Here is a 12298-nt window from a genome sequence, read left to right on the forward strand (position 1 = left end):
AGCCTTAAGGAATTCACTTGGATGCGTGTATTTTTTTGTTAGAATTTTGTTGGACTTACGCAGAATTCCCTTTGGCCGAATACATTGGATTTTACGGGTTGGGTGGCCCTTTCCAAGGCAAACCATTTCTTGTGGGCAGAAGGTGATGGAGAAGCCTGGATTTGGAGGGCAAAGCTCGTCTTCTCTGTTGTGCAGGATGGAGAGGTTTCTAGTGCTCAGAATTAAAATTACAAGACTGATGGGGCGCTGGAAGGTGGGATTAATGTCCTGTCTCTCTACACTGTTAGCATGAGGTTCACCCCTTCCCATGGCTGTTCTGCAGAGGACATGGGTCTGGAGGACCTGTGGGTGAAGGACTTGATTCTTGGTGCCGGCTGGCCCACCATGGGTAGCCATGAAGCCGAGAGCTACTCTTGCTCCCCATGGGCACACCAGCTGGTTGGCATTTTCTACCTCACCCTCTGCAAAACCTTCTGTAGTGGTGAACGCAAGATGGGTTTGGTGCCAGGAGGTCAATCTTCCGCTGGGATGGGTTGGGTTTCTCTGTTAGGGGCAGGGAGCAAACCCAATAGGGTCTACAAGGTGGGAAGAGGCCTTCAGCTCTGCCCCCATCTCCTCATTTGGTCCTGAAGAGCAAAGAGCTCCTAGAAGGTTTGGTGCCAGGTCATGAACTACTGCTGGGTGACACATTGCGGGGTGCTTGCTGCGTGCTGGGGCTTTGCACTTCCAGGGTGCCCTTTGCAAGGGGATTCAGAGCACTTTGTAAATACCAAGTCATTAATTCCCAGGGTTTTCCGGCACTCGGGGAGCTGCTGGTTCGATAGTCAGGAGTTTTCCATCCTTGTGTAAGAAAGGAAAAAAATCATAGAATCGTAGAATCCCAGAATGGTTTGGGTGGGAAGGGACCTTAAAGACCATCCAGTGCCACCCCCTGCCCTGGGCAGGGACACCTCCCACCAGACCAGGTTGCTCCAAGCCCCATCCAACCTGGCCTTGAAGCCCTCCAGGGATGGGGCAGCCACAGCTTCTCTGGGCAACCTGGGCCAGGCTCTCACCACCCTCACAGCAAAGAACTTCTTCCCCACATCTCATCTCAATCTCCCCTCCGTCCTAGGGCTCCCCTCCCTGATCAAGAGTCCCTCCCCAGCTTTCCTGGAGCCCCTTGAGGGACTGGAAGGGGCTCCAAGGTCTCCCCGGAGCCTTCTCTTCTCCAGGCTGAACCCCCCCCCCAAACTCTCTCAGCCTGTCCTCCCAGCAGAGGGGCTCCAGCCCTCCCAGCATCTCCACGGCCTCCTCTGGTCCTGCTCCAACAGCTCCATGTCCTTCTTGTGCTGAGAGAAAATGTGTGTGTTGGTGGAGTCCTAACCAGTAGATAGCTTGGAAGAAATGAAATTAAACTCTGACTTGTTGTTTCCTCTGTCACATCCCCAAAATCCAGAGCGTGTGTCCCCCTTGCTGGGAGCGCTGGTGCTGTCCTCCCCAGGCTGCAGCCGCCGTCCCTGCCATGGTGAGGTCTGGACCTTCTGGACCTTTCTTTGTGTCTCTGTGACCTGGGATGAGTCCCCGTCCCCCTGATGCAGCCCCCCGAGGATGGGAATAATGAGGCGGAGAAGTGAAATTCATCTTTTTAGCTGTCAAAATGTTAAATCTTTCATAACGTTAATCTCTTGTGGAGCAGTTGAGGGTTTGATCGGTGGCTTTTCACCTTTTCATCGGTGGTGTTTAAACTTACCTCCCTCATGCCGTAGCCGGAGCGGGGTACAGAAATGACCTGCCCGAGGCCACCTGACCTGCCGTGGTCCCTTCTTCTCCATGCTGGTGGCAGCGGGAAGCCTCTCCTGAAGGGTGTAGGCATCTCAGGCGTCCTCCCTGTCCCCTGCCCCGCAGGTGGGTGCAGATGCAGGGAATTGAGATGACAGGTTTCTGCTCCACCGCGTCCCCGAGCTGACAGCTTTTATTAGCCTGCTGCCACCGCAGAGCCGGTGATAATTAAGATTTCTGCACATCCCACATCTCCTAGGAAGGGAAGCAAACACCCGCCCTCCAGGCTGGTCGGACAAGGGGACATTGGAGCGCGCTGCTCTCTCCCCAGATTCATCATAGAGTCATAGAATTGTCCAGGTTGGAAGGGATCTTTAAGATCATGGAGTCCAACCATCAGCCCAACACTGACAGACCCACCACTGACCCATGTCCCTCAGCACCACGTCTGCCCGGCTTTGAAATCCCTGCAGGGATGGGGACTCCACCACTGCCCTGGGCAGCCTCTTCCAAGGCTTGACAACCCTTTTGGGGAAGGAATTTTTCCTAATATCCATCCTAAACCTCCCCTGGTGCAACTTGAGGCCATTTCCTCTTGTCCCATCAACTGTTCCTTGGGAGAAGAGACCGACCCCCCCTGGCTACACCCTCCTTTCAGGGAGTTATAGAGAGTGAGAAGGTCTCCTCAGCCTCCTTTTCTCCAGGCTGGACACCACCAGCTCCGTTGCCCTTCTCTGGACACGTTCCAGCCCCTCAAGGTCTTCCCTGTCATGAGGGGCCCAAAACTGGACACAGCCCTCAAGGTGGGGCCTCACCAGTACCCAATACAGGGAGATGTCTCCCAATGCTACGGGCTCTACTTAAAGAGGTGATGTAGGATCGGGCAGGGTGGGTTTCTCTGCTGCTTTCACCTCTAGTTTCCCCCAGTGAAAGTAAATCTTTATTCATCAGCTCCTTCCCCCGACACCCCTAATGACCGTGGGTTCAACATAGGGTTGCTGCAAAGACTCCTGCTGACCTTGAGCTTGTCCCATCCAGCCTCGACTCCGGCATCATTGTTAGTACCATAACAGTGGAAGCATCGCTTGATGTAGAGAGGGGGTTCTCAGGCCAGGATGAGTAATGGGAACCAAGAGAAACCCAGTTGTCCACTCTTCTCAGGCTGTGCAATGCATGTTGGGTTGGATGTCCCAGAGCCAGAGGGTCCATCTGGCAGCATCTTCATGAGGCTCAGGTGGAAGAATCAGAGAATGGTTTGGGTTGGAAGGGACCTTAAAGCCCATCCAGTGCCACCCCCTGCCCTGGGCAGGGACACCTCCCACCAGACCAGGTTGCTCCAAGCCTCCTCCAACCTGGCCTTGAACCCCTCCAGGGATGGGGCAGCCACAGCTTCTCTGGGCAACCTGGGCCAGGCTCTCACCACCCTCAGAGTGAAGAAAGAGGACAGAAGGCTCGCAGGCTGGGTGAGAGGCAGGAAACGAAGTGGGGAAATTGGGGTAATGTACCGGGAAAAGAGGATTTAGTTGGAAGATGACATCCGTGCAGGCTGAAGCGATGGCATATGGATACAGGGATTTTTCACCCTCCTCCAAGGAGTGTTGCACAAAACAGATGTGACATTTGTTTTTCACAACTTCAGCCACCAAAAAAACCCAAAACAATGTTTAACTTTACATCTCCTTTTTTTTTTTTTTTGGGGGGGGGGATGAGGTCAGAAAAGGAAGTTCCTTTTTTAAAAAGCCCAGCCCCAAACTCACACCACACGCAGTAAGTTCACAAGTGACTCACTCTTTCTCACCCGTTGCCTCTTCTCTCTCCACGTCACAGCTTCAGCCTCTCTTCTGTGATCTGCAGAAGTTTTTTTTTAAAAAAAAAAAAGAGTAAAAAAAGGAGGTTTGTTCTGACCCCGGCAATGAGAGGAGCAGCTGATGATGAACTTGCGAGGGGAACAATATAGATGTGTCCTTGTGACACTCCAAGTATGCTCTTAATTACCTCTAATTGAGACCATGTACGCACAGATGGGTTATATTTTGATGATAAATAGCTGTAATATGAGGGACTTTTCCAACATTGTCATTCTCTTAAAAACAGCCCATTAATTGTGTCTCTCTCCAATAGATGTTAGTGTTATTTTATAAGCATTTTTTTGGGGTCAAATTCATCCCAAATGTGGGAAATACATTTTGGAAATAGGCAGTTCTGTTGGAATTAAGTATTCAGCGACCAGCTCCCTCTTCTCTGCTGTCACTTCAAATCACTCGGGCTATTTGTGTCTGCTGGAGGTAGCGATGGCCGCCTTTGGGAAGCTGTTGGAAATCCGTTGGCGTTGTTAGGAGAGCAGAAGCATTAAGCTGCCATAATTAACATCCTTTTCCTTTTTGGTTATTTTTTTGTTGATGTGGAAATTGCATTCGTGTCACGATCCCCAAGGTTGCGTTAGAATATTGATGCTGGCTGGTGCTTCATCTTCCATGTCAAGGCTCTGGTTTCTGCTGGGATATTCCTTAGCATCCCAAAAAGCAGCATCTTCTTCAGGTAGAGCTCCCATATGGCACGTTGCAGGACTGATGGAAGAGGAGATGGTTGGAAATCAGAGGTAGTTTCATCTGCCTGGCCATGGGCAGGTCATGTCAGCTCTTGTCCTTCTTATCCGTTCCCCCTCTCCCTTTGTTTTTTTTTCCATCTGATTAGTCTCTTTGAGATTAATTAGTCCCTGATGAGCAGATGCAGTGGTGTACTTGGGTGCTGGTCACAGGGGGGACTGGGAACTAGCGCTGCGGACTAAGAACCGGGAGAGCAACAAACAACGTGGATATGGAGAATCACCTTTGAGAATCTCTAGATCTTTTTCCTCGCTGGTGGCTTGAGTTCAGCCCTGGTTTGGCTGGAGCTGGGGACCTGCAGTCTCTATCACAGGCACTTGCTTTGCTGCTGAACGTGGTGCACGTCGCAGCTTGGATCATCGACACCGCTGCTGTAGGACCAGACCACGCATGAAGCTGCTGGTCGCGATGATAATATCCATAGTGGTTGGGAACAAAACCGCCCCGAAACACTCTACCTTTAGGGTTTGCACTGTGACACGAAGTTCCTTCAGAGCAGCAGGTTGGGGCCATCTTTGGGATGAGACTTCATCCGTGCAGAGGAGGGTAAGAGGCCAACACTTTGTGTTGATGCAACGCTTGGGTTTTGCTCCTGCCATGGTCAAACATCTCCTGAGGGTCCCCATGAGTCAGCAGCACCAGTGGGGACGCCGGCAGCACTTTATACTGTCCCTTCGTATATCTTTTTGGTGGCTTGTGACAGCAGAGGAGCAATCGGTTTAGCAGAGGTTTCTGCATCAGAGAGCCCCTGTATTAAGCCTGGGAACCGCTTCCCCCCCCCCCCGCCCCTCCTGCCCTGGGCTGAACTAATTAACTTGTTTTCATTACCATCCCGCCGTCCTTCGTCTGCCTCTGTTTGCTCTCCTAAGCCAGCAGAATATTAACGTTTTTACAAGAAGCCAGCGTTTGGAAATCAGGTTTCTGGTGAAACGGCCCCGGGCGTGGGCAAGGGCTGCCTTTTCCCCGGGAGCCCAAGCCTTGTCCTTCGCGGGGGCATCAACCCCTGGCCCTGCCCTGACCCAGCAGGGCTTTGGAACCCACTCAGCCCCGGTATTTTTAGACCAAATGACATTTTTTTGGCTCGTCAGCCCTGGCAAGTTTTGCCATAAAATAAACTACTTTTTACAATAAAAAGAAACACTGAGTGTATTACATCAAGGGCTTAACTCAAGCCAAGGATTTCAGCTAAGGCTGCAGCGTTGTCCTCACTTCACCTCTCTAGGGCATATGGTCGCTCTTGCCAAGCCGCGGTCCCGCATCCCGGTGGGACGGTCGACTTTACCTGCCATTTCCCTGCTCATTTTTCCTTTTAAATTCAGTTGCCAAGAGGAAAGATCAGGACCTGGAAGAGCAGCGCCACTTACGGAGGCTCAGTGTGTTGGTGAGAGCAAATTAAACCTTCAAGAAGAAGGTTGAAACCCCGGGAAGCTTGTCTGAAACCTCAGCGAGCCCTTCTCACCCAAAGCAGATGATGCAGCGCTTTTAGTTTTCCAATCTCTACATTTTTCAAGAGTTTACTTCCCCCTCCCCCGTCCCCCCTCCCTTCTATTTACTTTGGCATCGTTCCTTCTTGCAAACGTGCCAAAGACGCAGGGGATGAACTCGGATCCCTGGTCATGGCCAGCTTGCTGGCATCTGCTCAGGGTTTCTGATTTCGGTGGACAAGCTCTCGTGCCTGCGGCATCGATCGCCTGCGCTAATATTGCTAAAATGATTTCAGGAACCGTGTTCGCCTTAACCCCGGTGACGCAAGTGTTAGCAGAAATGCCCGTGTGCTGCCGAAAGACGGGCTCTTTCCCTGTAGGACTGTGTTAAAAGCAGATGTTTCACTTATTTTGGGGCAGAGGTTGTCAACGTCGAGCGTAGAGGAGGGCCAATGGGGAGCCAAAGTGTGTAACACCCCCCCGGACACCTTGGTCATAGAAGGTAATGAAGCTAGTAATGATGGTTTGCGTAGAATCACAGAATGGTTTGGGTGGGAAGGGACCTTTAAAGATCATCTAGTCCAACCTCCCTGCCTTTGGCAGGGACATCTTCAACTAGATCAGGTTACTCCAAGCCCTCTCCAACCTGGCCTTGAACCCCTCCAGGGATGGGGCAGCCACAGCTTCTCTGGGCAACCTGGGCCAGGCTCTCACCACCCTCACACGAAAGAAGTTCTCCCCCAGATCTCACCTCAATCTCCCCTCTTTCAGTGTCAAACCCTTCCCCCTCCTCCTAGGGCTCCCCTCCCTCATCCAGAGTCCCTCCCCAGCTTTCCTGGAGCCCCTTGAGGGACTGGAAGGGGCTCCAAGGTCTCCCCGCAGCCTTCTCTTCTCCAGGCTGAACCCCGCCAACTCTCTCAGCCTGTCCTCCCAGCAGAGGGGCTCCAGCCCTCCCAGCATCTCCGTGGCCTCCTCTGGTCCCGCTCCAACAGCTCCATGTCTCTCCTGTGCTGAGGCCCCAGAGCTGGAGGCAGCACTGGGGGGGGTCTCCCCAGAGCGGAGCAGAGGGGCAGAATCCCCCCCCTCTCCCTGCTGGCCACGCTGCTGGGGATGCAGCCCAGGGTGCGGGGGGGCTTTCTGGGCTTTAATACAAACACTGGGGTCTTCAAGCAAGCAGGGAGCAGAGGAGATGCTCAATGGCTGTGTTCGTCCCTCTGCACTTCTCTGAGGTCAGGAGGAGCTGGTCTGCAGATGTGGTTTGGGACATTCAGAAACTGGTGGGACTTTAATCACTGGTCTGAGCATGAGATGAGCCAGTGCTGATGGCTTTTGATGAGTGGTCGCCTTGCCCCAGGCTGGGTAGGGGGTGGGAGATGCTGGACCACCGAAGGCATCCCGATGCGCGTTCGTGTAGGCTGAATAAAACATGGGGTAACCTGGGCTGCAGGAACTGGGGACATGTCTTCTGGAGTCACAATCCATCAGCTGTTTAATCCTTATTAAAATTCCAGCTTTTAGAAAGTAATAGAAGAAATTAATGGATTTAAGTTTAAGAACTTAGTCCTTTTACTCTCTAAACTACTAACTTCTTTCCAGGGTCCCGTTACTTTATTTCTCAGGGATTGTATCTTCTCACAATGATAAACACTTCCAAAAAGTCTAAAATAAATCAAAGAATTTGGAAGGCGGCATTATCCAAAACTGAATTATTGTGGTTACTGGAAGAATCACTGAATGGCTTTAGCAAAGCAAGGGATGCACCGTGCATCGCTGATTTATTTTCTGGAGAAGCTCTGATTTAACACATCGTATGAGGTTTTGACCCTGTCCCGTAGATGTGTTTAGTCCTATTTATGCAGTCGGAGGGGACTGGTGGAGGTCTCAGGTTGGACAGTGTCATGGTCTTTGTCCAAACCCTTTAACACCCTTCAAGGTGAAGTGTCCAGAATGAAGCCTTAATCGGGCTTACTGGGGTTACACAGTATTTTATTTAGTTAAATATAAAAACTACAATTCATAATTAAGGAGGATTGGCATGTGGGACATTGCAGTGTGACAATCCTCATGACTTCTGGACCTTCTTTGGTGGCTTAGACCTCTCACTTGCCACAGCGTGGACCACTTTACCCAACATCTGTTGAAATCACACCCTAAAAATAAGGGTGAAATATCTGTGCGTTGGAGAGAACTGGAAACCAGGAGGTGCCCAGTGTTGGGACTGGCCAAGGACTGGCCATGGTGGGAAGCTCTCTTCCAGGAGAAGGTTGGGGCTGGGAGGCCTATGCGTGGGAGGCAGCCTCAGCGGGAGGTGGGGAGGGTGTTGGTGGGAGGGTGTCGCATCCCGTTAAGGGATGAGTCAGTTTGCAGCTCTAATTAAAGCCCAGGCCATGTGCTGAGGGGAAAGGAGGTGGTGGGGGAGCAGACACAATGCGAAGGGTGGAGCGTCCTCTGCCAGCCCTGAGTCAGAGGAACCGGGGGGAGATGGCAGAGGAGCCTAAGACAGGCTGAAGGAGAAGGCTTGAGGGAGAAGGAAACAAAACAAAAGCAGTCAAACACATAAACAAAGCATTAAGACAGGCTTTGTTTAGATCCTTGTTAAAATACTGTGAGGCCAGAAAGCTAAACTCTGTGGGGATACAGGGAAGAGCTCAGTCTGCGACGGAAGGATGATGGGGATGGTGGTGAGGGCTCGCTTGGCCGAGTGGTGACCAAAGGACCTCAAAAGGAGGGTAACGTGGTCGTGTATTGTCTTCCCTTTGCAAACGAGGCATCGATTCAGTAAGAAAGACTCATGTTGGGTTAGTTACCTCTTCAGAGGTCACTGGGTCCATGTTTTCTGGCTCTGCCATGGAGGAACCGCTCCTCCCACAGCTGCAAAAAGCTTGTCCTTAACCCTGTCTCTCTTTGGTTCCAGGTGCAAAGTAGGTCAACCAACATGAGTGGCCTTGGGGACAGCTCAACGGACCCTGCCAACCCCGACTCTCGGAAGAGGAAAGGCTCTCCCTGCGACACAGCCCAGAGGTACGTGCGCCGCTCCCGATCCGTCCCCTGCCGCGGCTACTTTGTCATTCCCACCGCGTCGCTCCGTCCCGTCTGCTCGAGCAGATGGAGCCGGGTTTCAGCCACTCGGAAACGTTCACACTTCCCACCACAACTTCGCTTTGCTTTCAGCGGTGGCTGCGGTGGAAGATGGAGCACGATGGAAATGCGGCTCCCCATCTGCTCTGCTTGTTGTGAGGTGGCAAATGATGATTAGAGGCTCGTTATCAAAGTTTAATGTATTGATTTCATAAATTGAGAGCGCTCGGAGCATCAGGAAAGCTTTCTCAGGGTAAATTTGGAGCAGATACTTCTGCGAGGTCTGCAGATCATCCCAAGCCTTCTGCCTCTTTGTGCCGGATTCCCAAGAAATCCGTGTTTTTGTGATATTCAGAAGCTCCGGTGGAGACCCTCTTGCTCCGTGGTGTAATTACGGAACAGAAAATATTTCTGTCTGAAATATCTTCATTTCCGTGTGCTGATGGGGGGCTGCTTCAGAGCTCAGCTCACTGCAGGAAGGCACCTTTTGCTTATGACCGAGCTTTCCCGTCCCAGCAGCCTCACCACCCGATTTGGGCTAAGAAGTCCTGGAGAGGGGCAGTTGTGATCTCCTTCCAAAGGCTTTTCCAGGCTCCCTGAGAATCCTGTGCATCTTTTTCCATGGTGATACAGTCTCTTAGTAAGGATGAGCGTACGGTGCTGCCGCTGACTCCGTGTCTCTGCTGCCTGGGGTGATGTTTTGGTCGTTGTCACAGGATATCAGTGCCCTGAGAAAAGCCCAGGTGTATTTTCCATCACTTACAGCTCATACGTGATATTCTCAATAATAAATATAAAGGCTGGGGTGTTCTCATAGGGAGACATTAAGTGGTTGTTTGAGGATTTCTGTTTATTGCAGTTTTCGGTTGCGTCGTCTCCCTTCTGTAGAGTTCACTCATCTTCTTACAAAGGCTCCATGGGTCACGGCTTAGCGGTGCCATTAAACTGCAGAAGACATTTTGATAGCACTCGCAGGTGTCTTAGTCCTACCAGATTCTTCTGTAGTCGTGAAATATTTCCCCTTTCTGGCTGAATCACTGGAGTCAGAACTCTGTAGCCCTTTCTGCTGTCTCCAGGCTGGTCTCGAAGCCAGTCCTCACCCCAGAGGTGAGTGTGGGGTGAAGCTGTTTGTCCTTGAGTCCCCATGGCAGAGCCATGGATGGCAAGGTGGGCTTGGACACCTCTTCTTGAAGGAGCTGCTCTGCAGATGGATGAGCACACACTTGGCTTTGCTTCATCAGGACAAGAGGAAACGGCCTCAAGTTGTGTCAGGGGAGGTTTAGGATGGATATTGGGAACAATTTTTACACTGAAAGGGTTGTGAAGCCTTGGAAGAGGCTGCCCAGGGCAGTGGTGGAGTCCCCATCCCTGGAGGGATTTCAAAGCCGGGCAGATGTGGTGCTGAGGGACATGGGTTAGTGGTGGTTTTTGTCATTGTTGGGTTGATGGTTGGACTCGATGGTCTGAAAGGTCCTTCCAGTCTGGACAATTCTATGATTCCGACTCATTGGTCTGCCTTTGGAAAGCAGATCTCTTGTATCCTAACCTCTAAGCACCCCAAGAAAGCCTTCTGCTGCTGACGTCAGGGGCCTTCAAAATATATAGGGTGAGGAATGAACTGATTGTAGAAAAGCAGAAACTTCTGGATGAAGGATTCTCCTTCCTTGTCCAAGCACAATGAGTTTTTACATCCAGGAGGCACCTACAAGCATTTTTGGAAGGGTTGACTCAAATACTTGCCGTCGGGTTGGCCATCCCACTTTGAACACCGGAGCTGGAGCGTGTTACTGAAATCCAGAAGAGAAGTCCTCACTAGTGTTGCATCTTCCTTCTTTCAGACCATCTCCTGAGTGGCAGCCACGGTGGGGAGGGACCTTGTCCTCCTCCCTGGGCTGGCCAGAGTCCTCCGTAACGTACTCCTGGAGCAAAGTGAACTTCAAAACTCGTTTGTTAAAACCTGGAAGGCTTAACTATTGCTTTTGATGATAGTTGGGAGTCATAAAGAACATCCCACTGCTGTAATATTCTCATGATGCTTTTATGTAAGGAAAATTGGCCAATTCTCCCTCCTACAATCTGAAAGTTGCCACAGCAACAGCGACATTAAGGGTTTTCATGAAATGAGCTCACCCACAACAGAGGGATTTTATTTTTTTTTTCAATCCTCTCCCCTCTGCTCTTGCTTTTCGGTTCGCAAGGAGAGCTAGGAATTAATTTGACCTGAACTAAAATACTCGCTCGGCTCCTTCGAGAAGCATTTGCCTGCCCGATGCAGGCGGGCTGCTGTCACCGATACCTGTGCAAAAAGCGTCTGAGGTCCATGGTTGGACCCAGCACTTCTGCAGGAGGTGGACATCCAGCCTACCTCTGTGAAGCTGGTTTTGCTGCCCGTGACCCCTTAGTACCCATGGGAAATGATCTCGTGCCCACCCGAACCCATTGCAGAAGAGTTTCCAGATCACACCACGTGTCTCCCATGAAAGGTCCCGCTCATGGACTTCACGGGACCGGTGGCCCAGGCAGAAACACAACTTGAGTTCTCCACACCCACAGCTGCTCTTGCCTTTATTTTTTTTCCTGTCTTTTTTCATTCTGCCACTCCTCCAAGTTAAAAGAGGGCGAATCATTCCTGCTTCTCCTCTGGGCAGTCACAACACCTAGAGAGACACGGGCAGGAGGAGAACCGAGGTGATGGAGAACTTGGGAGGCGAGGGGAGGTTCATCACAGAGTCTTATCCCTGCAGTTGTCGGATATTTTCATGTGAGAGCAAGTTAAACAGCACAAAAATGCCCAAGAGACACCGCCTACCTGTCAGGGCTGGATATTGAGCTAATGAAGTGGAATTGGGTAAAAATAAAGAAACATCTGTGCAGCCAACCTGAGGAGGTCCTTAGAGGGGAGGGCTGGTGGTGTCTCATCCCCTTTTGGACAGATGTGGTTCCTAAAGGGTCTCTGCAGAGTGATCAAGGCATTTTCATGCTCCAGTTGGTTTGCACTCTCAGCAGATAAAATAAACCAAACTTCTTCTTGAAGCCTTCAGAGCTTGTTCCACCACAATGCAACGGCATCTGTGATGGGACACAAATCTCCTACTGAGCCGGACTTCTGGATTCAGCTTTTGTAACTGGTGTTTTCTTAGCCCCTCCATGAGCGGTGGAGCCTCTTTGAGGCCAGGAACATCTCACCGTGCCCACAGGCATCTCAGCAGCTTCTTAGTGTCTAGTAAATGTTAGGGGTTTTCAGGCAGTACTTCTTAAATTGGGTGCTGGGCGTCCTGTGAAGGCTGCAACAAAAAAAAAAGGTGGTTTATTGGAAACCAACCTGCTAAAAGGCATCACAAGCGGCGTAGAGCCATGTTGGGCATTTTGAGGTGTCCCCATTCCATCCTGTGGTCGCTGTAGAGGAAGGTATTTAGGGAAAGTGGGTCT

General features: G+C 51.2%; 1 protein-coding gene across 3 annotated transcripts in view; it reads left to right on the forward strand.

Annotated features, from left to right (window-relative positions):
- Positions 1-8726: 8726 nt before the first annotated feature.
- NCOA1 (nuclear receptor coactivator 1) overlaps positions 8727-12298 on the forward strand; it is a 66376-nt gene continuing 62804 nt past the window's right edge. For all 3 annotated transcript variants that reach the window (XM_074153025.1, XM_074153026.1, XM_074153027.1), the window contains exon 1: positions 8727-8812. In XM_074153025.1, the coding sequence (XP_074009126.1) occupies positions 8727-8812 (86 nt within the window). The remainder of the gene's footprint in view (positions 8813-12298) is intronic.

Source organism: Numenius arquata, chromosome 9 (genome assembly GCF_964106895.1).
Source record: "Numenius arquata chromosome 9, bNumArq3.hap1.1, whole genome shotgun sequence".
Taxonomy (NCBI): domain Eukaryota; kingdom Metazoa; phylum Chordata; class Aves; order Charadriiformes; family Scolopacidae; genus Numenius; species Numenius arquata.